Consider the following 25,568-nt stretch of genomic DNA (forward strand, 5'->3'; position numbering starts at 1 on the left):
TACTGAGTTCCAGGCCTCATTCTTCCAGGAATATACCAACCTCATTCCTGCCTCAGGCCCTTCGCCTTTCCTGCTTTCTCTTTCCATTTGTTCAGCCCTAACCTACATAACGCTCATTCTTTGCCCTTAAGGTCTGCGCTGGCTGAGGTATTCCTTGCCCACAGCATCTGAAATAGGCTGTCCCTTCCCCAACATGCACTGTCACTGTCTATCCCCAGGCCCTGTAAAATTATTGTATGGCATATCACATGTTTATTTATTTCCATGTTTAGTATCTATCATTATGTGATGCTACATTATGCTCTGTTCATTACCTGTCTTTACTCAAGAATGTAACCTTGATGTAAAAAAAAAAAAAAATTGGTTTTATTCACTTCTGTGTTTCCCATGCCTTCCACACGTCACTAAATAGTGGGGAGTTAGGAGAGCAGATGTACAACATTCACAGCAAGAGAATTTTAAGCATGCAGACCAATCCTGTCCTGAAACCCAGGCTACATTCTGAGATCTTGGAAGGGAACCTACTTTTGAACATCCTCAATTCAACCTACAGGAAGTTGATGATTTACAAGGCAACAACCACCTCCTCCAGAAAGCTTCATAGATGCTTTTTTGTGGAGGTTTTAGTCCAACCCAGGGAGTGACATCTCCCATGGCCTGAAGGTAGAGTAGGGTAAATAATTCAAATCAGCCAGAGTAAGAAGGACAGGGTCACAGATAGTTCAGATGTTACCAGTCACTCAGGGCTCTTAGTGTTCAAAATTCTAGAACTTCACAGTATTTGCCATTCTGAAAAATGGCCAGGGAATACTTTTTAATAAAAGCAACAGCAGTAATAATAATAATAATTATAATAATAGGATAAAATTAAAAAGAAATCTGAAAACAACAGTATTGCTTATCAGCAATGAAAAGGAACATACTATTGATAACGTTCGATGTGAAGGGCATTATGCCAAGTGAATAAAGCCAATCAGAAAGTGACACGTGCTATACAATTCCATTTCTACAGCATTACTGAAATGACAAAATTACAGAGATGGAAAACAGATGAGTGGTTGCCTGGAGTTGAGGTGCTTATCTGTGCGCAGTGTGACTATAAAGGATGGCACACGGAGATGTGTGGTGGTGGGAGTTCTGGATCCTGATTTTGGTGGTGGTTACACAAGCTTACACATATGATAAAATGAGACACATATTTCACTAACGTAAATTTTGTAGTTTTGATATTCTACCACAATTATATAATTCCATAAGACCTAAGCATTAGGAAAAAATTGAAAGGTATATGACATCTCTCTATTATTTTATAATTTCCTATGTATCTATAATTACTTAAAAAATAAAAAGTTCATAAGAACACTTTTGGTTTTTTTTAATGTTTATTTTTGAGAGAGAGACAGACACAGCATGAGCGGGGAGGGGCAGAGAGAGAGGGAGACACAGAATCCAAAGCAGGTTCCAGGCTCTAAGTTGTCAGCACAGAGCCCCACATGGGACTCGAACTCATGAGCTATGAGATCAAGATCTGAGCTGAAGTCGGAGGCTTAACAAACTGAGCCACCCAGGCACCCCCAGACAACACTGTTAAATACAGCATGACATAAGGAATGTTTATATAGCACACTACATTCAAAGTCATATTTTGTCTCTCAAAGTTCACAATTTTGTAACCAAGCAAACTATATTTCCTTCAAACACTACCAACCAGTTTTCTGATTCAGTCTTCTGCTTTTCTCAGGCTAACATCTCTAGAAGGTTTCTATAAAAGGTAGCAATTTTGAGAACTTTCAAAGTCAATGTAAAAGGACTTCTGGTTGCATTAACATTTTAATTAAGATGAGTAGAGAATTGTAACAAGATGAGAAGCTTAGTTCTGCTGGCTAAACCTACTCTCATAGAGGTATTTGAGGAGGATAAAAAATGGAATTCTTTTCGAACTCCTTTAATTCAGAACAGAATTAGGATTTGAAAGAAAGGATATGCAACTGAGAGTTTAATTTTCTGCCTTGAATTTAAAAAGTCTGAGTTCTAGCAGCTCTGGAGCCCCAGAATCCTAAGAAGTTAAGGCAGTCCTACAAGATCTACAGATTTTGTACTCTACATATAAGTATATGCATGTGAGCCTTTATGTGGTCAGGCACTACAGCAGAAACAATCAACTTTGACTCAGTGCACAAATGGTAATAAGGTCTAGATGCATTCAAAAGTACTGAGTGAATGCAACAGGATATAGAATTTGATAAGAGAGAATTGTAACTTCAAGGATTCTATAATCTACTAAAGGAGAAAATAAAATACAAGAAACAACTACAATACAAGGCAGAAAATTTAACTAATGCTAAAATGGTTTTAAGTTTCTCTCAGAATACAGAAAGTCACATGGACAGACTGAGGAAGGCTTGAAGTGGAAGGTAGCATTGACCAGACTCCACATAGGGTGGACAGGATTTCAAGAGGCCAACTGTGGACTGGGAGAGTAGACAAGTATGTCGTGGGGGACAGCACAGGGAAAGGCTAAGGGGCAGGCCAGTCTAGTGGAATGGAGCAATTCCATTTTGTATGGGGCAGATGGTTTGTAAGAGGAAAGAATAAAAGATGGTGGCTCAGGTCAGGTCACATACGACCACCTGTGTGGTCATAAACAATCTCTTACTATTAGCAGTTATGGAAACCAGGCCATGGTGACCAAAGACATTTGTGACTTATCAAGGGTCCTCCTGTGCTTTGTTGAAGCTATCTTTACTAAAAATATGCAGCGTAAGCCAAGTTGCATAGATCTGTCCTCTACATCGATTTCGAAACATGATTTTAATAATTTTTATAACCGTCCACCTAAAACTACCAATTATTAATAAAATCCTCATGACCAAGCAGTTTCATATTGGAGAAGTCATGATTCCAACTGTGCTATATTTTGCTTGCAACATCTCTGTTTCAACAGGAAGTCATGGGGTCCTGACTGTTTAGCTTCCTTTGATCCTTTGAATTCCACTTGCCCTAAACACGAAGAGAATTCTACTCATCAGCTCTGCTAACACTGTTCCCGTGTATAAATACTTATTCAGTGTGGCCTCCAAAACCCAACAACGACCTGGCTCTATTACTGATCCTATAGACATTGGAAAAATGCCATTTTGTATTACATACATTATGTATGTAAAGGACTTACATAAGCCTGGATAAATTAAGATGTGTGACACCCTAATTCTTAGCAAATTTCTAAGTTTCACGGTGTGAAGTATTTAAATCAGAATTTAATCAGCAAATTAAGATCTGTGGAAGATCCAGGAGCCTTACTGGTAACTCTTCAAGCTGGCTGCCACAGGTTTACGGTCGGGACAGTTCCTGATGGGACACTAAACAACCTGCCCACCACACCCTCCCCTTTTCATTGTCAGCAGCTCCCCCATATGTGTCTCATCATGCAATGTCAAGCTCTCTAGTAAGTAAATAATAATTCTTTTATACCAGAAGGCTGAGACACTGTGGTACGCCTATTACAAGTAACACGTGCAAACTCTGTCACAGGATGAAGTCTGGGTAAGAAGATGGAAGAAAGTGATGCAGAGAGTGAGCTTTGGGTGGGATGAATCTGGGTTCCTGAATCTGCTACTTATTTGCATCATGATATTGGAATATTGTCTTTCTGACCCTCTAGTTTCTCATTACTAACATTAAGACAGTGGCACCGACCTCCCAGTGTTGAGAGAGTTAGATGAGGGAATGGCTATTAAAGGACTAGTTCAGTGCCTGGCTCTACTGTCTCTTGATCAACTGAAGTTTTTACCTTCACTGATGAAAATAATACTAGTGCTCGAACAGGATCAGAAATATTTTGAGTGAAAACTGTCTTGTAATCTAGTTAGGAAATGCTGACAAGTATGTCTTGAGGCTGAAAAGCGTTCAGTTACTCCTTTTAAACAAACATTATTCAGAAAATAACCTCACTCTTCAGTTGAACAATAATGGAACCTTCATTTCCAGCTCTTTAATCACAGTCCAGTAGGCACTCAGAGACATCAGAGGCAAATATGTCCACAAGAGTGTTACATTTAGGCCCATCTACACTTCAAATGCTTTGTGATACAGCCTTTCTAAGAAGGAATCTGGCTTAGGTTCTAATTTTCATTGCAAGTTTGTCTGGTTACATGTCTTTAGGAACTTAATTCACAATTCGATTTCATTTATAAAACAAGAAAATCCAAATCTACTTCATTCCCTACGAAAGAGGTGAGGCGATGCCTCCGTTCTGTGCACTTCGTACAATTGCAGGGGGAGCCGTGCACCTCCTGGTCTTTATAGGTTCGCATGCGATTATGACAGTTTTCCAGAAGATGGCTGTAAGCATAAGTACTTGTACTAGGATTAATTGCTTTTATAACTACTTTTATAATGGAAAAACCATAAACTTAAAAAACTGTCAATAGGATACCAAAAAACAAAACAAAACAAAAAAACCCCAGAGATAGCAAGTTGTCTAAAATAATTAAAAACTTTAATCTACAAATGATTTCTGGTTTAGTCCAGTGTCTCGAGGATTTCATCTATTTCTTAAAGACACAGGATGTCATCATGTTTTCTGTTTAAAATATAGACCTACTCTAAGTTCATAAGTTTTATGCTGTGGAAACGTTTGCATTTTAAAATTCAAAAAGATGTTGCTTTGTGACATCTGATATGCTCCACATTAATCTTATTCTTGATAAGAGAATGCAAATTTGATTTCCTTCCAAATCTAACATTTGGAAATGTACATTATTTCTCCTTTGGAATATGGGATCATTTAGAATATAAATGACTACCTTGAAAAAAAGCTTACCTGGCTGAAGCCCATTCTCAGCTTTTTGTTTGTCTGCTCTGGGCACTGCTCCAGCTGTTTTGTAAATGATAACAGAACAGGATATTAACTTTCAGAGGATGAGCTGTCTACAACAGAGTTATAACATGCAAGTATCTAGTACTAAAAAGCATCAAAGCCTAGAACTGGCCAACACTGGTACTGTGGGTCTTTTAAGGCTGGGTCTAATTAAATTAATTAACTAAAGTATACCTCACCTTATTCCAAAAAAAAGATTAAGGCAGTTTACATAATTAACAAACAACATGGTTAAAAAATTGCAATAGAAAAAAAAAGAAAGTGAAGGAAAAGTAAATGACAAATACTAAGTACTCAAGACGGATGTCAAGAAGGCAGTTGGAGTATGGGTTTCTTGAATGGGAATACCACAGAAATAGACTGGGGAGTCACTGGCATATGGGGCAATACTCAAAGTCACAGACTCGTTGAGGTCACCTAGAAACAGGACTTCACAGACAGAAGACAGTGGCCCAGAAATGGGCCCTCAGCTGTGCCAACATTTAGAAACCAGAGAAGGAGTTGAGTTGCCAGCAGAAAAGACGGGAGGGAGAAAAGCAAGAAAACAAGAAGTGTGTTGTCATGGAAGTTACGCAGAGAAAGTGCTTCCAGAAGGAAAAAGTAGGGGCGCCTGGGTGGCTCAGTCAATTGAGCTTCCAGCTTCAGCTCAGGTCATGATCTCACGGTTCGTGAGTTCGAGCCCCGTGTCAGGCTCTGTGCTGACAGCTCAGAGCTGCTTCGGATTCTGTGTCTCCCTCTCTGCCTCTCCCCCACTCACGCTCTGTCTCTCTCAAAAAAAATAAACATTAAAAAATTTTTTTAAATAAAGGAAGAAGGAAAAAGTAGTCAACTGGGTTGAAGGTCTCCAAGAGGTCAGATAAGAAGTGACTATTGCATTTGGTCACTGGTGGCCTCACAAGACAGTCCAGTGAAGTAGTAGGGGCAAGGATGAAGTGAGGAGACAGAAGGCGAGGAAGCAGAAACAATAATTACAGATTAGAAAAGTAAGGGGTTTTCCCCAGGATTAGATTAAGGCATGTGGCCCCTCTGTCAAATTAATCATTTGGTGTTCTTTTCACTAATAGCCATTCTATGTACATCCATCCCTTCCACAAGCAATGCTGAGCATGAAGGTGGAGAAGCCATCCCCCACCCTCCTGTACCCCAAGGTCCCTCTCCACTCCAGTGAGCAGCTTCTGGCGGCCTCAGGCCTGCACACCTCACTCAGCGTCACCACAGCCTGCAGTGACTTAGCAGCCTGGGGACAAACTATTGTGAGCTCAGGCAGCAGAACAAAGTTTTCCTTCTAATCATAATATGGCACTGTCCCTCAAAGGAGATTTGGTAAATACAGATTTTCTTCATCTTCCCTTCTGATGTGTGACTGATTCTAATAAGACTAGTGCTCTGGACACCTGACATGACTGACCTACCCAATCCTCACTCAGCCCCTCATAAAAGGTGGCTGAGGAAAGGTATCCAAGGGATAGAAACTAGTTTTGGTGTCATGGAGGGAAGGCAGAAACCATGTCATTTCTTTTCATTTCTGCAACTTTCTCTGTTCTCAGTCTATAAGACCTTCCCAAAGTTTATCTGAACCTCGGCACCCTGGTTTTAAATGCAGTTTTCATTCGGAGTCATCCATTTGGTATAAAGATCCCCATCCTCGTTCACATAAGCCATTCTAGGTGAAGACACAATGTGTCTTCAATGAAGATTAAGTTTAGGCTATTCTGTCACTCCCTCAAAGTTCCAATAAAGCCAGTTTACCTCAAAACTTGCCATGAGTTCCTCCACAGATGTGTAGCCAAATTCTGATGGTAGCCAATGCTCAGAAAAAAAGTACAGAAGAATCTCCCTAGGAATAGGAGCACAGCAGAGATGGTGATATACCAGGAAGAGTGATGCAGCACTCACCTGTCACAACTGGGTATCTCCTGGGTGTTAAACATCTTGGCAAAGATGAACATTCGTGCCCACCAAATGGTTTTACCACTGTCATCAAAGTCTTCCTCAAAAAGCACAGACTGGGGAAAGGGAGGCGGGTGTGCCTATACAAGGGCAACAGGAGGAATCCTCATGGTGATGAACTGTTCTGTATTTGTGCCAATGCCAAGATTCTGTGATAGTATTACCACTGAGAGAAACTAGGTAAAGGGCACAAGGGATCTCTCTGTATTATTTCTCACAACTGCATGTAAACCTACACTTATCTTAAAATTAAAAGTTAATTTAAAAAAGAAAGGTAGAGGGGCACCTGGGTGGCTCAGTCGGTTGAGCATAGGACTTCAGCGCAGGTCATGATCTCACAGTTCCTGACTTTGAGACCCGCTCAGCATGGAGCCCTCTTTGGATCCTCTGACCCACCCCCTGCCCTTCCCCTGCTTTCTTGCTCTCTCTTTCTCAAAAATAAACAAACCTTTAAAAATTTTTTTTAAAAATTAAAAATTACTGAAAAAGTAAGAAAGAGAAAAAGTAGAAGGAAAGAAAAAGAAGGAAGGAAAGAGAAAGGAAGGAAGGAAAGGAGGGGGGAAAGAGGGAGGGGGAGAGAGAGAGAGAGAGAGAGAAAGGCAGAAAACAAGCATGATCTCACAATGCCCATCCATAATCAAGCAGCCCAGGAACGCCCTGCACCTACTTGAGTGTTCTCAAGAAAACTCAAGTTCTAAGAAAACAGCATTACAAAATACCTGGAGGAAAGACATTGTCTAGTGACTTTTTTTTCCCTAAGAAAACCAAAGAACTTAACTCTCCAGAGTAATTCCTTTTATCCAGGGATCCACAGATATGCGGATACTCTTAGGAATCCTATGTGAACCCTGATCTTTCCAGTGATTGGCCATTGTTCTGACAGGTGCTTCATTTTGCCAAGAGGCAGTAGCACCCCGCCCTTGTAGTGTGACAGGTTTTTTAGGATTAATCACCTAGATGACACATATTTCATTCCTGGGAGAATATGAAATCTAGAAATTTATAGCTACTATATCTTAAAGGTGTATAAGAGTGTTTTTATGTTGAAGGGTTCTAAGAACCTCAGGTAAATTACCCAAGGGATTTACAAAACTTTTCAACTGTAAAATAATATGGCACACAAAAGGTAAAATAGCTGTTTCCTACATAATTTACATTCCTAGTGTTTTAAGCGTATTGTTGGTTTTAATACTCATTTATAGTTTTAAAGAGATTCAATCCAAAACATTAAAAATCCTCAGCATGGCACAACATCAAATGTAACACACAAACACACACTCCCCTCAGAATGATTCCAGGTATGTGAGAGGAGCAGAAATCAGACGGCATGGAAAGAAAAGCTGTAACTAGAGTCCCAAGGAAAGGGGACTTGTGGTCACTTTTATGGCTAGTTTGGTGGGGCAGAAGGGGTGAGGTCTTTTACACAAGCCACTCCTCTCTCTCCCTAAATCCAGCCTCCCATTTCTCCAACACAGGGTTCAAGCCTCTCCTGAGCAACAGTCCTTCTCATGTGGTTATACATTTTTGGGGGTTTAGATTTAGAGCAAATCAGCAATCTTCTAAGGAGGTACCTCCAGAGAAACAAATATTACGTGCTGGCGGCATGTGGTTGGGACTGAGAGAGCATTGAAGGGGCAGGTCGGGGAGACCAAAAGTTCTGGATTAGTTCTGAATTATTCTCAACCTGTGGAATTTCTACATCAGAACTCACAGCAAACATCATCTATAGTCTAAATAATTTCTCACAAATACATACTATTATTTCTAAAGATAGACAGACATTTTTTTAAAATAAAACACAACTTTGTTTGAAAGTTCTACAGCTTTTGCCGTGAAGTATTTTCTCAAGACACTCAAGGTCATTAACCCCATAGGTAGTCCCTGAACCCCACTACAACATAGCTTTTTCCCAGTAGCACCTGACAGAGCCTGGCATTGCGCCCCCATGCTGGGAACCCACACATTCTTAATACACGGAAGTCAGGCTGGTGGGTGGTACAGACAGCAAGAAATGCTGGGATGGGAAAGCGAATACACCACCATGGGCACTGTGACAGGGGCCCACACCATCATGGGGAGCCCTAAAGGAGGAGGAGGAGTTAGCTGGCTGTGGGGCAGGAGGGCAGCGGAATGTGAAGGAAGTATTCTAGGCCAACTGCACTACGTGCTGGGGACAAGTATTTTCTGGCAATATTGAGCCCCCTGGCCACATTCAACCACTCTTTATAAAGCGCTAGAAAGCTGTTAAGTGCTACTATATGTTTTATAGTATATATAACCTCATGTAATCTTCATGGAAACTCTTTGGTTGAGGAATTATTCTTACCTCGAGCCACTATGGTTTCCTGATTATTATGGACCCACCCCCACCACAGGCCCTAGTAGGTCCCCTGCACTTTCCTTTGTCTCTAACCTTCTAGGACCTCTGGTTTCTGCCTTTTACTCTCTCCTCCACAGAGCTGCTGATAATTAGCTTTTCCCTTGGGGATTCTGTCCCACAAAACTGATGAGACAGAGGACAAAGTATACAGGTCCTGCAGTCTCCAAGCACAAACACACAGACCTTTTCCTTTTTCTGAAGGATAAATTCGGAAAAAAACTGCCATATGCTGTTAGAAAACTGTAAGATACTAAAAATCACAGAAGAGGAGTCTGAATGCAGTTACGAACTCTTAAAAAATTCCTTCATTTATTGTCTTGAGTCCCTTTCTTCAGTGATTTTCCTTGATGATATCTTCTTTTGTATCTTATCAAACCTCTCTCCACTCACAAACTTCAGGTGTCCTTTAGGACGGTCATAGTGATTCTCTAATCCATGAAAGGTCCTTCAAGGACATATGACAGCACAAAACTCTAGGAATAAATTGGTGTCTGTTCACTAGTATCCACTTAATCAGGTAGACACTGTGCATTCTGGGAGATTCATGGGTCAAGTCCTGCCTTTTCAACAGGACTCTTGTCCCACCAGAAACAGCCCTTCTTCCCTTGGAGCATTTACTCACAATTCTACCCCCAGGCTTGACAATAAAATCAGGAAAATGTCTTTGTTTAACTCTGTCTCTCTTCTCAAGAATTTAAGAAGCAAATATCCTAAAGATCTTCTAGAACTGTTACTTGCATCCAGGACCATAGGAGGTCCTTGGCTATGATTCCCATCTCACTGAATTCCTATCAAATCCATATCCATATCTGCAAGCTTGAATTGAAGTTTTTAAAGAGTTCAACTAGCTGGGCTCCAACAATGGGTCAGCACCACTTCCATCTGCGATGGCCAAGCTGTGCAAAGCTGCAGCTAAGGGCCATTTCCTTTTCACTCCACAGTCATATTCCCTTCTCAACAGAACAGCTTTTTTTCTTCAGAAAAGTCTCTTACTTGCATTAATACAGCTCCATTCTCTCTGGACATGAGCAGGGAAACACAGAGGCACCTGCTCATCCAGATGCTCTTTCTAAAAAAGTAGCCTAATTCATAGAAAAAGAGCAAGCCTCTTACTTGAGGTGGTTTGAAACTCTCTTCTCCATCCCAGTGAAAGAGAAAGATGAGGATGAATAGAAATGGCACAGCTTCACTTTCTAAACCCAGGAATTAGATCACAGTTTCCGACAGACCCCAATTGCTAGTGTTATTTACTTTTGTGGGCTTTCTTTTGCATCAGTAACTGGGAGCAACCTGTAACAAGTGCCATACGTTATTTTTTTTAAGTTTATTTATTTTGAGAGCGAGTGCATGCATGCTTGTCAGCAGGGGGAAGGGCAGAGAGAAGAAGAAAGAGAATCCCAAGCAGGCTCCACGCTGATCTCAGATCTCACAAATCGCAAGATCATGACCTGAGCTGAAATCAAGAGTGGGACACTTAACCAACTGAGCCACCCAGGCGCCCCATGACTTCCTTTTTAAAATTTAATTTTTGATACTTTTAAAATGTAAGCTTACATAGGCTTTTGTGGAGTTGAAATAAATGAAGTCCGCCTGATTGTCAAGTTTACATACACAACAATAAACTGAAACAAGGTGTTATAAGGTTAGCAGTTAAAAGCAAGGACTATGAGAGCAGACCACCAGGATTCAAATTCCTGCTCTACTATCCAAGAATTATGTAAAGCTGGGCAAAGTAGTAAACCTCTACAAGCCTCAATTTTCTCATCTGTAAAAAGGGGATAATGAAAGTCTCTGTTTACAGGGCTGTTGAAAGGTTTAAGTGAGGTAACATATGCAAAGCTTATAGGACAGTGCCCAGAACACAGGAAGCACATAGTAAATATGTATTATTATTATATCACCATTATTATTGAGAGTGACTTGAGATTTGATAGTACTCTAATATTTAGGACCAACTGATACAATTTAACAGTCTGGATCTCATCTACGTCTGACTTAACACAACTCAGTCACACCCCATCATCTGAAAATATTTTAAGATCCAACAATTCTCTTCACTGCATTTTACATTAGTCCCTTTCAATTTCATTAAAAGTATTCTTTGAATATCTACTAATACATGTCAGACACAATGTGGAAAATCCAATCTATTTTCAAAGATGTTATTCTATTTGGGGATTAAATAAACTAATACACATAAAAAAAAGTAATATAAGACAGGAAAACGCTAAGCTGAGTATTATCAGGTAGTGAAAATGAACACTGAAAACTACTATTTTTATTAATTTTATTCCATTAACATGAACTAAACAGAAGTGGCCAGACTCCACTTTGGCAGTGTGGAAAGCGGTAAGGATGGAGTCATGTACAAAGTGAACCAAGTAGAGGGAAAGGAATCTAATGACTGTCCTTATAATGGGACAAGCAAGGCAAATCCGGTGAAACGTGGTACCCTCCACATTCTACGCAGCTAGCCACAATCTTCACGCCTTGAGAAATTTGAAGTCTAGTTAACACAAGGAATAACATGTGGACCAAATACAGGATAGCACAGCACGGGGGGGGGGGGAACATAACAAAGAAGACAAGAAATCTGTTTTCACCAGTGAAATGTGAGAAAACACACCGCTAAAGGCAAAAGAGGAGACTGATCAATGAGGAGCTCATTTTGTTCCAGTTAAGCTTTGTGTTCTGTACAATTCTTTTTCCACTTAATACTTCTGTAAAACAATCACCACAAAAAAACTCAAGCTGGGACAGAAAAGAGCTGATTTATTACTATGTTTGGCTTTCAGAGTCTTTGGTTGGTAATAGTATGACGATTTCAAGCACCAAAGATTCTATGTGTTCATCAGGAAGATGGTTTCTGGGAAATTTTTATTTTCCAGTGATGCCTAACTATAGAAGTGAATGTACTTTGAAGTCTCAGTACCTTCAATCACATTATCTCCTTTTAGATCACATGTAACATTAAAATGAATAGTAATGATACACTTAAATGCATAACAAAAATTAGCCAAGGAAAAAATAAGGAAAATGATGATATATAGCAGAGTATCCAAGCTCTACTGCAACACAACCAGACAGCTCTCCAGGTCTTAGTGTGAAGAGTAGCAAAGGATGTGTGTGTGTTACAAAATGTGTGTGTACATGTATGCACACACACACTTACATACATGTGTATGTTTCTGTATGTATATGTACGTAAGTGCATATATATGTACAGTTATATATATGTGTGTATGTGTGCGAATACAGGGGTTAAGAAGAGCATGAGACTCCAAATCAAGGAACCTAGGCTGAAACCCAGCCCTGTCCTAGCAGCTGTGTAACTGAGACTTTAAGTGTGTTTGTTTCTCCAAGCTTCAGTTTCATCATACATTCTTTAAAAAGTTAGAAATAATATCAACCTCCTAAGGTGGTGGCAGTAAGGAGCTAACATATACAAGACACTTGAGTGAATGCCTAAAATATACTAACAGCTCAAACACAATAGCTATTATTATCAAGAAGGCCTGGTTCACACGAAGCAATGTCCTAATCACGAGACATGTGGTCATTGTTAGTAATATGCACACATTTTATTGATATATACAGGCACATTCACATATATAATTTATTTTTTTTTAATATTTTTTAAAGTTTATTTATTTTTAAGAGAGAGAGAGAGAGCACGAGTGGGGGGGAAGGCAGAGAGAGAGGGAGACACAGACTCTGAAGCAGGCTCCAGGCTCTGAGCTGTCAGCACAGAGCCCAACGCGGGGCTCGAACCCACAAACTGTGAGATCATGACTTGAGTCGAAGTCGGACCCTTAACCGACTGAGCCACCCAGGCGCCCCACATATATAATTTATTGCATGTGATGCATTGTAGTGCTCAACTGACATGCATGAATCTTGGAACCAGTAAGGAATAAACCAAGATTCAAATTTATGGCTATCTAACTTCAAAACTGAGGATCTTACATATTACTTCCAGACAAATACTGAAAAGAACTGGTTGGAGAATCCCATTCTTTAGGGACTATACTGTAGACCATGGCAGTATGAGACTGACATCCACCCAGATCATTTGACAAGTGGCCTTTTTCAACCTCATGATACCTGTACAATACTGAGGTCTGGCCTGCTTCCTCCTCTTTCCCAGGCTAGAGCTTGCCAACTCAGGTACTACGGCAGATTTAATGGTCAAAACTTAAGTGTTCAGAAATATAGCACTCTGGCTTCATTTCTTGGTCAACAACTTGCCTCTGGATCCCTAGTATCATTAGTGAAGATGTGTCCTGATGCAAAGTCCAAGCAGATCCACCTACATAGAACCAAGAGTGCTTCCTCCTTTCTCCTGGGACAGGAGGGATACTAGTAATATGTTCCCAAGGGAACATATATGCTCATATATGCTCACATATGCAGAGCCCCCACAGCCCTGGATGTTGCCATAGAAATTTCCACAAAGCCCAGGACAACTGCAGAACTGAGTTCGAGTATTGCAGTGGTTTGCAGTCTATTTTCACACATAAGACCATAGCCTGGACCTGAGCAGAAAGCGTACGTATATGCCCCACCTCAACATTTCTTTTTGCCAACTCTCTAATTTCATTCTTCACCAGCTATCTTCTTCAGGAAGCTTTTGCAGTCATCACTGATCCGGAAGTCAAAGTAACTGTCTTAACGGAAAATACTATTCCGGCCAGGTCCTCTGGTGTGTTCTCCTGGGCTAAAAGCCTCTCACTTTACAACACAGGCCACTCACAGTCTGTGAACCCCAACCAAACCAATTGGCTCCATTAATTTAGAGGTGTTACTTCTCCTGCCCCTCCCTCTCCCTATGTCACCTATTTTAGAGCACTCTTCTGTATACTAACTTCTTTGGCCCCCTCCTATCCTTGGTCCCTATTTGGAAAAATTCCGAATCCTGGACTTTATCCCCTCTCTTTCTCCGTTCTTTGGGAACTGAGATCCAGACATCTAAATTCCTCATTTAACCTGCCCACAAATGTTAACTTTCTACACTGAACCAAAAAGTAAAACTCAATTTCCCTTGGTAAGTTTAGTATCTAAAGCTACAATAGGAGAATTTGTAGAAGGCCATACAAATGTCATGAGGGTCTTTGTCAGGCAAAAACCAAACAACTAAAAAATAAAAGAAAGAGGAAGGAAGGGACGGAGGAAGGAAGAAATTCATAACATCCAGGACAGAACATCCACTATATTGCCAGACCATGTAATAACAGGCAGTTAGTGACTATAGTTCTATTTCAAGAGACATTTAACCCATGGTGCATCTGTATCAGTGTAGTTAGGGGACAAGTCATAAAGTCATTCTATTGAATCGTAACAACTTTAAGGCTCAGTAGGGGGAAAAAAAGAAGATCAGGAGTTGTCACTGCTTAGAAAGTTCAACAAAGCATATGGAAATATGTTAGCAAATATGTTTACCTTAAATTGGACGTCAGTTTTCTTACTGTTTCTTTGACATACGTGCTTTGAGAAGACTTTGTCAGTGAAGAAGTAACTCCACAACCACTACACACAGAAAAGCTGGCACTGTCTCCAGAACGTGGACTTACATCTTCCATCGGTGCACTACGCAAAAACAAGCTGAGGCTTATAATTTCAAAGTAGGCATCACATTAGATACTCATAAATTCAGAAACATTAATATGTGACAAATGGAATGTTAATACACCACAAATGAGAGCAAGGCCATAAATATGCTAAAAACTACCATTTACAAATTCTCAATTAGAAAAATTACTATTTATTCCTGACAAATCTTGTTCCAAGGTTTTTGGGGAGCCACAATTAAACAGAATTGACAGTAATGTATTCTTAGCAACAGTAGTCACATACCATTTGTCTCACTGGCTGAAAGGGGATCTTAAACTAAAGTTCTATTTTAGCCTGGGGAAAGGTACATACAGAAATAAAACAAAAAGGGGCAAAGTCCGTTGAAAGAATAACTTAGTCAAGATCTGGAAGAAGAAGAGTGTTCCAGGTGATGTGTAATGATCCCTGGCAGAAATGAGGTAGGACTGCTGGAAGAGTTAAGGGCCAGGCTGCAGGGGTGGCATGCAGGGGAAGAAGAGGAAAGGGGGAGAGGCGGGGGCTGGCGCTCGAGGCCATGGGGTGGAACTGGAGTTTATTCTAAGCAAAGTAGGCACTACCACTGGAGGGTTTCTTGTGCACTGTATTGTGTTAATGAGACCCAAAGCTTTCAGTATTGTGGTAACAAAAAAAGTTTAAGAGGTCTGGGAAAACATGCAATTTGGAAGACAAAGCTATGTAGGCAGGAAGGGGTCCAATCGAGGAGGGTTCTGCTTGTCAAGCAAGGAGGAGATTGTAATCCTTTCAATGCTAACGTTAAGACCACAGCTCTAAAAAGTTTTATATATTTATACCGTATGAGCCATTTAAAAATTGGATAACAGTTTAATCAAATGGAATGTGTTTCTACTGTCAACAGACTTTTGGCATTAATTCACTAACTTCAGCTGATATTTCACTTAAGATTAAGAACATTGTAACTAATGCTTGTCTATTAAAGAATACTTGCACAATATTGGAAGCCCATTGACTATAGATTCCTTTATGCTGAAATTTTATTAGTCTTTTAAAAAAATTTTTGTAAATTTTTATTTATTTTTGAGAGAGTGACAGAGCACGAGCAGGGGAGGCACAGAGGAGACACAGAATCTGAAGCAGGCTCCAAGCTCTGAGCTATCAGCACAGAGACCGACACGGGGCTCCAACTCATGAACTGAGAGATCATGACCTGAGCTAAAGTTGGAAGCTTAACTGACTGAGCCACCCAGGCACCCCTAAAGTAGTCTTCTAAGCAGTCTGTGTGCCTACCTCACAGAACTGTGCTGAGGGTTACCCCGGAAGTTAGCTCAATGCCGGGGCGCCTGGGTGGCCCGGTTGGTTAAACGTCCAACTTCAGCTCAGGTCATGATCTCACAGCTTGTGAGTTCAAGCCCCGCATTGGGCTCTGTGTTGATGGTGCAAAGCCTACTTGGGATTCTCTCTCTGTCCCTCTCTGACCTTCCCCCACTTCCTCTAAGTAAATAAACTTTAAAAAACCTTAAAGAAAAGAATTTAGCCCAATGCCTACTCTTAGTAAGTGCTCAGTCAAAAGTGCTTAGCACCTAATTATTATTGTTATTATGATCTTCCTTATCATCACGACCACTATTAATGAGTTTGATAAGATTCTTCCACTAAGATTGTTTTAGGGACACCTGGGTGGTTCAGTAGGTTAAGCGTCTGACTCTTGGTTTCAGCTCAGCTAATGATCTCACTGTGAGCGGCCTCTGCACTGGCAGCCTGGGGCCTGCTTGGGATTCTCTGTCTCTCTCTCTCTGCCCCTCCCCCACTTGCGCTGTCTCTGTCTCTCAAAACAAATAAACTTAAAAAGAAAAGACTGTCTATGGTCTTAATTAGACCATAGTTCTAACCTTCATGCCGTAGATATAATTCCAAGATGATTCAAAACAACACACAACCTCATACAAAGCTAAAAGTAACATATCACACACACACACACACACACACACACACACAATGTGCTTTAGTTTTTTGGATAGATTTTAAAATTTAACTCAAATTTTAATAAATAACTCTAGGTTAAACCACTATCCATAAAGTGGCCTAGCAACATCATGGGGGAAAAGCTGGACCATTTATTCAATCAACAAATGTATCATCTTTTGAGTCAGTTGCTATTCTGGAAACCAATGACACAGAGGTGAGCAAGTCAGCCCTGCTCTTATGGAGTGAGTTAGGTCCTAGTGAAAAATATACCAAATCATCAAGTAGAATGTAAAATATTAAAATAAATAGATGATTCAATAAGACACTTTACAATAGGAATAAGTGCCCTGAAAACACCCGAGCAGGATGCTACGATCTGATAGTGCACCTTGTCAGGAGTGGGGTGAGCTATTTTCGATGGAGCGTGGAGATGCTTGGATGGAGACTCAGACACTTGCAGTTAAGAAGAAGAAAATATATGGCCCCGGGCCTGATGGGAAGACAGACATTCAGACAGACAATTCCACTGGTCTTGACAATGCCGTTGCTCACCGTTGTGTGTCAGAATGTGGCTGATATTTAACAGGTAATTACTGAAGTGGAACGGATTATGACAATCTGACCCTTGCAACAGTGGCTGTCTGAAATCCTGAGTTTGCCTGCGAGAGTTGGGGTCCCCAGAGGAGAGAATACTTGAACCAGAACTTGAAGGAAAGACTAAAGGCTTGTGTACAGCTTGCAGTGGGCAAAGGAAGCAATACGGACAAAGAGATGGAAGTGTGATAAAGCTGAACTAAAAGCAATTCAGAAACTCTGGGAAGCAAAGTAAGGGCTACAGGGAGGGGCAGGACTGAAGGGGACTTGTGCCGTGCTAAGGAGTTTGTCACTTATCTTGCAAGTGATGGGGCTGTGACAGGCTTTTGAGTAGAGCAGAGAAGTGAGGGGAATTGAGTATTTGAGGGATGCTTCTTGTCAGCAAGTGCGGAAAATAAAACTCCTCTCTGCTTTTTTCTGGTACTTAATCCAATGTGCTCCTATGCAAAAAGAGCCCAGGGTCTACATGCCTGGAAAGCACCTGTGAGAAGTTTGTCTAAGTGAGGGTAAGAGATTGCTTCCTTGAAAACATTCTTTTTATTTTATTGGGCATCCAAAATACTCAGTTGATTTTATCTTAAAAGTGACAAAAGTCTCACGTAAGAAAATTCTAGCAAGCAATGATTATTATAATTACATACACATATAACAACAAGATAATGAGCCACACGCAAAAAAAAAATCAAGTTCATAATTTCATGTTCACACCTTATACACATGTGACACTTTCAGTTCTTTGGCTATATTACAGTGATTTGAATTAGCTGCCTGCTGTGAGTAGGAAGTTAAGCCTGTTCCATTTCATTATCCCCAATCCTCACAAAAGAAAATGAAAAGGTTTGGGAAAAAGGTAAGAAACCCAGCCGTATTCTATTCTTTCTTGTCTCCTTTGTAAAATGAGGTTCCATTCTTAATTGCCTTTGCTTGTTGCTATTATTTTCTTTCTTCTTGTATTTAAACATTGATAATTACTTTGCAACAGTGTAATTGCACTCACTTGGAATTTGTATAATTGCAGTACACTCACCTTTCCCGATTAGGTAATGAAGAGTTTCTCTTCATTTCTGGAGTATCGCTACACAGCTCCTGTTTTTCTTCAAAAGACAGACAAAATGAAGACAATTGCATTTTGATGATGACACAATACAGTGAACTGAAAGAAGTCTTGGTGGTTTATTAACTACTTGTGGATAATCTGGCTTTGTATGTCAAACATCCTCTCGTAAAACTGCACAGTGTGTTCTTAATGCAATTATAAAAATCTCTTAATAAAGTGTATATAGTGTATATACTAATCCAAGAACCTCTGTAACTTTTTTTTGCAAGCTCTTTTTCATGATGCTTATTATCTGCTATTGATGTGCATAGGGGGGACTTCTGGGGGCCGTCAGGATTTCCTTCTCTCACCAGCCTCTCCCCAGACCACCTCCTGTCTTCCCCCTAGGATCCCATTCTATTCCACTTTAGGTTCAGGTTCAGAAACATCCTAACAGATCCTAACCAGAAACGTGTCTCTAATAGAGAGTCAAACTTTAAAGCAGGAAGAGACTCAGGAGTCATCTCGTGGATCTTCTCACTGAGAGAACCTCAGAATTATAGGTTCAGGGAGGGTGGTGATTCATCTACAGTCCACAGAAGAGCAGAAATGCTTTGACCCCTTGGATTGGTTTTAAGATGGGGGGGCAGTATAAGCAATAAGTCAATATATCCTTCTTCCACCTGTCTCTAGAATTCATTGTGATAACTGTCCAAATATCTTGTTCCACCAAGTGAACCCTTGCCAGCAAGTTTAGGGCCATCACCAAGTGGAACAGCACAGCAACAAAGAAAGTTTTAGATGGTAGGTGAATGGCTCAGGGTCTGCCTGACTCCTTTAAATAAAAGAGGTTTTCTAAGCACATTGCAGGCACCATTGATTTTACTCACTGGCTTGCATAATAAAAAGTGAATTTTTTTTTTTTTTTAGCCCAACAGCCAACTAATCTATAATTACAGTCATTTGAAAATATTTCACAACTTGTTCTTTCCAAACCCAGGACGAGCATTTGAAATTAAATATTAATTTTAGGATCAAAATTGTATTAACAATTTTTCCATTACTATTTGGAAATTCAACAGGCACATACTTGAAATCATGTGAATAGTTTGAAATTTCTATAAAGCACTGGCTTTAAAATCCAGAGAGCCTTACAAAAGAAATCCTGATTATGGGATTGCAAATTATCCTAATTAAGATGAAACAGAAAAAACAAGGTGTGATTTCTTAGGGATCTCACTAATGGGTTCAAACATAAAGACGTGAGTGAGTGACTGATTAGGTTACCGAAGCAACAAAGTATGAAGGAAGGGAGAGCTTACCACCAAAAGTGAACACACAATGATGGCAAGGACCCCGATACAACAAGGACTGGGAACAAGAACCAAAATGGGCTGAGATTTACTAGAGAGACTAAGAACGGCTTTAAAACTGATTTCAGAATAAGAAGAGGACAAGGAAAATGACAGACTTGCTGCTTAGGCCCAATGGTATGATATTAATATAAAACAGAGAATGGTGCAATGACAACAATATAATAAAAGAGTTAGCCATAGTAGTACGCAGACACTAAGAAAACAAAACTTTGAGTCCGGGATGCTTCCAGCTTCTCTATCCTGGGACATTGTTTTGTATTGAATATTATAAGAAGGCAACTCTAAGTTTAAAAACAGTTCAAGCCTCTCACCTGAGAGAAGGCACATCCCATGGGTGTAAAGGAACCAACGAATGTGGGTGTTGAACTAGTCTTAGTGATCTCAAGGGAATCACGAAAAGCAGGAAAAGGACTAAATAACTGAAGGAGGAGGAATGTCATTATAATTTTCAAAATACAGTCTGAAAATTAAAGAGCTCATATCAACTCTTTCCAAATTTCTAGACAGAATTCAATGCAGAGGGTGATAGGAGTCTACTGTGAGGGATGTCAGGCTGTGTGGCAGTGCTGGGAGCCCCCTTCTTAGGAACAAAGTGTCCCTTGGCCCTTCAAATCACATGAGATTGGCAGCTTACTCTCTTCCCACCCCTCTTCCCACTTTTTGAACAACCAATTGTTACTTTTTAAAATCCAAACTGTTGCCAAACTTGTGACATGCCACATAAGTCATATGAAAACAACTCAAACATCACAGCTAATAGATGTAATAGATGTAAACTGAATTCTTTTTTTTTTTACCTTTTTTCATAAGAGAAACTTCCTTTTTTTCTTGTTTCAATGAAAGATCAGTGCCACTTTTATCTAAAACCTGAAAAACAAGCTGTTTACTTAAAGCTGCACAAAAATACCAGATATATCACAGGGTGCAAAATGACCTTGAGTACCAGTGCCCACATCAGAGAGAGAGGCCAGGAGTACAGTTTACGTGCATGTTGTGAAGGGAGACAATCATGTGAGCTATAGAAAATTATATTGGTGTGCATGTCAAGAATGGTTACATCAAAACTGTCATACATAATTCTACCATTTCTATATAGGGGTTTTGATACTTCTATCAATATCTGTACATATATTTTTAAAAATCCATATCTTATGTGAATGTAACAATGACTCCAACAAACAAGCCAAGTATTTGATTCACCAGGAGCAATGATGGAGCCTCTGCTGTTTTGAGGAGGCTTATCACGCTTGTGGTCCGTACGGAGCAGACACAGAGCATGAGGTCAATCAGTGTCACTCAATGAAATGTACATCAGTACAATCAGTGCAATGAAAACCTTGGGGAGGTTGGGGCCTGGGACCTGAGGCCCCAAAGTATGATGGGGAAGAAGACATGGATGGGGATGGGGATTACACTTGGGTGTTGACAGAAGGGTCGCCTGGTCATTTGACCGAATTCCTAGAAATCTTCCTAAAAGGGGTTGTGGAGCCTTAATGTGTTGAAGCCAGTAAAGTGGGTGGCACTTGAGAGCGAGGGTGTGTGTGTGGGGGTGGGTGGGTGTGGGTGTTTGCTGTCTGGGTTGTGGGGGAAGTGGGAGTTGTGAGAGCTGAGGGGAACAGTGTGCCATCCAGAAGCCGTGTCCGCCATTGCTTTGGGAATCCTGAAGACCCATTTTGCAAGGCTCACACAAGACAAACTTACATTTTGGCAATGTACTTCTTTAGATCAGAAAGAGAGAGAGTTAGTTTATGCCCTTCAGGAAAATGGACCCAGAACGTTCCCTTTGTGTATTTTGCAAATCTGTGAGAAGATGGGGAAACAGGCAGTGGAAGAGAAAAATGGAGAAGGCAGGGGTAAGGCAAAAGCTCCTTGATCTGAAGACCACCGAACAGGTGCTGAGACACAACTGTGTCCCCACGTCCATGACCTCGTGGAAGGCACAGAGCTGTTGGCTTTCTGGAGCTTGCCCACCGTGTCTGTGTCCTGCGCCTTTCAATCCCCCTCCCCCTGCCAAACAGACGTGGGAGGGAGAGGCTATCTCCCACCTTTTCTCTCCTCCCAGGAAACACAGGCATATATTTTACACGGCACTCTGTAAACTGTGCTCCATCAGGAAGCAGGTTAAATGGGCACACATGTAGCCTAGCAACAGAAGGCCTTTGAGGCTGTCCATCATTGCTGTTTCTATTTCACTCAAGTCCATCAAAAGAAAAGCCTTGTTAGGTAAGGGCAAATAAACAAAACTGATTCTAAGATGCTTTTGTCCATTTCAGAATAGTTTTGTACTTATACCGTAAAAAAATTTGTGCCCCAGAAGTAAATAAAGCGCACGTATTTTCTAAAGTTGATTTTGCAAAATGACCTTAAAATGTACATCTTATTTATCTCTGATGTATCATAAAACTTAAGGTTTTCTTTTAATGGGCTGATATATACAGGAAATCTACATGCTTTTTTAAGTGCCTCTTTGAACTAAACATTTTTAACCAGTTTATAAGCGGCATAACGGCAACCATAAAATAAGCAGACAAGAGGAACGATGTGATGCCTCTAGTTATATAATCACTTTATTGTAATCCATGATAATCCTGCTTGGAATGTGTTCATTTTCTTTGGTACCTCTTCCTTGTGATAAAAATCAGACAAGACGGAAGCAACCAAGATTAACAAAACTGACAGCACTCCCAGTAAGGAACTTTTGTTGGTGGTGTTATCAGCACAGCCTCGTGAAATTAATTGCTTTTGCATTTTATTGTTTAGTTCCCTGCTTTGAGCCCTGCCTTGTAGCGGCTGTTTCTGTGAGAGCATCAGATATGTCCCCTCCTTCCAAAAATGGCACCCAAACAAAGCTTTCCCATCTGTACTGCAGGAGAGGTTTTCTTCTTTTCTTTTCCTTTCTCGTATTTTCTTTATTCTTTGGCATACAGATGCTTGAAAGATTTTGGATAAATAATTCACACCTACAGTATTTCCTTTCAAATACACTGTGTAAATATCCGAGTTCATAGGATGCTGTCTTCTATTACAATGTACTTGTGGCTTTGAAGGTCTGAATTTTTTCAAGTTGAGACAATAAGACAGGCAGTTGTCTTTTCAATGACACTATTTGTATATTTTGATACTACTTACAAAGCTCTTTCATATACATCATTTCATTAAAGAAGTGTTCTCCAGTCTCTTAGGCTTAACTGTGTTTCATACTCTGCAGTTTGGGGATATCTCTTTCCTAAGATTTTACCTCAGTCATGAAACTGATAACACCTCCCACATAGTAAATGAGATTATAGTCAAGTCTTAACATGGGGTTTTAGATCCCTTAATTAAAATTATGTTAACAAAGAGCAGAGTGGGATTTGTCATTTCTCCAAAGGATGCAGGGGATCAGCATAATACCACATGCTCAATTTTGTGAAGTATCTATTTAAGGGGATAAATAAATCATAAATAAGTTAGAGGGGAAAAAAAAACCCATACCACAGCCAGCTGTGTAACATTTATCTAATTCAGCTGTTAAGGATGTTTAAGAACTGGTTGGTATCCCTTTTTCTGCTTTCTTTCCTTCTATTTCTTTGCTCCTCCCATGTCTACCACAAGCATTTACTATTATCAAGGACCCAAAAATGCTACCAGACCAGTAACGCCTTCCTGCCAAACTCAAAGGCCCTTTCTGGGCTCCTGGGTGGCTCAGTTGGTTAAGCATCCAACTTCAGCTCAGGCCATGGCTTGTGGGTTCGAGCCCTGCATCGGGCTCTGTGCTGACAGCTCAGAACCTGGAGCCTGCTTCTGATTCTGTGTCTCCCCCTCTCACTGCCCCTCCCCTGCTCATGCTCTGTCTCTCTCAAGAATAAACATTAAAAAAAAAATCTAAAAATAAATTCAAAGGCCCTTTCTGTTTTCACTCTTCCATAGTAAACATTATGTTCTAGGCTCCTCTCTTTCATCCATAAATATATTCAATAAAATTGAGTTCTGGGGCGCCTGGGTGGCGTAGTCGGTTAAGCATCCGACTTCAGCCAGGTCACGATCTTGCGGTCCGGGAGTTCGAGCCCTGCGTCAGGCTCTGGGCTGATGGCTCGGAGCCTGGAGCCTGTTTCTGATTCTGTGTCTCCCTCTTTCTCTGCCCCTCCCCCGTTCATGCTCTCTCTCTGTCCCAAAAATAAAAATAAATGTTAAAAAAAAAAAATTGAGTTCCCAGTATGGGTCAAACACTGTTATGATAAAGAATACAAAGTCCTGCCTTATGGACTATTTTCTAGTGAGGGAAAAAAGAGATATTAAGTAAATAAAAAGACAGCTATGTTAAGTTCTGTGAAGAAAAGAAACACGGGCAAGAGAAAGACAAGAGCCCAGGTACACCACACCTGAGCCCCGCTGCCTTTCCGGACCCTGGTGTTCTCACCCTGCATCCTCCACCTCTCCCCTCTACCACTTTTCCATACACATGCCAGGTACCCTCTTCTCTCAATGTCTTTGGTTTGTTTGCTGTTGATTTGCTTGTGCCTCCAACTTTTTTCTAGTTTTTCCTCAAACTTCCTTCAGTTGGGCCTTTCATGCCAACTCTGTGTAAAAGTGTACTCACCCTCGCCACGCCCAACACTGACACTTCCTACCCTTTCCTCTGTGTTACTGTTCTCCTTAGCACTTACCATTATCTACCCTGCCACACAGTTTACTTCTTTGTCTTGTCTGTGGTCTGACTGCCCCCACTAGAATGGAAGCGCCACGAGGATGGGGAGCATGGCCCATTATCTTCCTGCTGTATCCCCAATGTCTAGGAGAGTAACTGACACTCAGTATACTCACAGAATCAAAGAAAGTCTTGACAGTACATGCGTGTTGCTGGGGGAAGTGGAGTCCAGGCATTGCAAACAGCCAAGGAAAAGTCAGGGAAGCAAAAATGAGCTTAAGGTGTTGGCGGTCAAGGAAGGTCAGGGTGGCGACAGTGGAATGAATGAAGGGACAAGTGGTAAGGATGAGAATGCAAAGGAGGTCAGGCTAGGTCATCTAGGGCCTCGGAGGGCACAGCAAGAACACTGAATTCTGTTCTCAGTGTGAGCGGAAGCCACTGGAGGGTTCGGAGGAGGAGAATGACGTGATCTGACCTATCTTTTAAATGAAACAGTCGGATTTTTAGACAGTGGAGGCCAACAGAAGCAGTGAAATCATTGACAGGGCCATTGCTGTGGCCCTGACAGAGATGTTGGTGAATCAGTCAGGGTGGTGGCTATAGAGGAGGAAAGCACAGGGGGTCCATTCAAAGGCTGATTAGGCACAATTGGCTGAGAGGGTGAGCACCCCTGTGTGAAAGAAGGAGAGAATTCAGGATACCTCCCAGGCTGTGGCCGGAGTAACTATGAATGGTGAGGCCATTCACTAAGATGGGGAAGCATAAGAAGTCCCTTGCAATTCCTTCTTCCCTTGATTTCTATAGCCTTCGGTGGCCCAAACCTCCTAGGATATGAATTTTTCTGTCTACACTTAATCCTTCAATGAACCTGCTAAAAATTTCAGGGGGTTAAACTTTCACCCTTACGCAAACAATGGCCTGATCAGCATCATCAACCCTAACTTTTCATCTTTGCTCCAATTATTTCCAACTGACTTCGGGGTGCCTGCACCTAAACATTTTGCTGAAACTTCAAATCTTTAGTCCCACATTTGCCCACTCCGATCCCCTGGTCAGCTCTTCTCTTCCTGTTTGTAATAACATGTTGTTCCAGGCTGCCATCTCAAAACTTCTGTCACTGTTTAGTCTCCCATGCTCCTCTCCAATTTCTGCTCATTTTCCTTCCAAATGGTTCCATTTTCCTTGTCATCCTT

General features: G+C 40.9%; 1 protein-coding gene across 1 annotated transcript in view; it reads right to left on the reverse strand.

Moving 5' to 3' along the window:
- MORC1 (MORC family CW-type zinc finger 1) overlaps positions 1–25,568 on the reverse strand; it is a 149,709-nt gene that overhangs the window by 5,114 nt on the left and 119,027 nt on the right. The window contains exons 16-20 of the mRNA XM_043594091.1: positions 20,546–20,615; positions 18,364–18,430; positions 14,649–14,810; positions 6,629–6,716; positions 4,823–4,876 (exon numbers count right to left, since the gene is read on the reverse strand). Of these exons, the coding sequence (XP_043450026.1) occupies positions 4,823–4,876; positions 6,629–6,716; positions 14,649–14,810; positions 18,364–18,430; positions 20,546–20,615 (441 nt within the window). The remainder of the gene's footprint in view (positions 1–4,822; positions 4,877–6,628; positions 6,717–14,648; positions 14,811–18,363; positions 18,431–20,545; positions 20,616–25,568) is intronic.

The sequence above is a fragment of the Prionailurus bengalensis genome, chromosome C2 (genome assembly GCF_016509475.1).
Source record: "Prionailurus bengalensis isolate Pbe53 chromosome C2, Fcat_Pben_1.1_paternal_pri, whole genome shotgun sequence".
In the NCBI taxonomy this organism is placed as follows: Eukaryota; Metazoa; Chordata; class Mammalia; order Carnivora; family Felidae; genus Prionailurus; species Prionailurus bengalensis.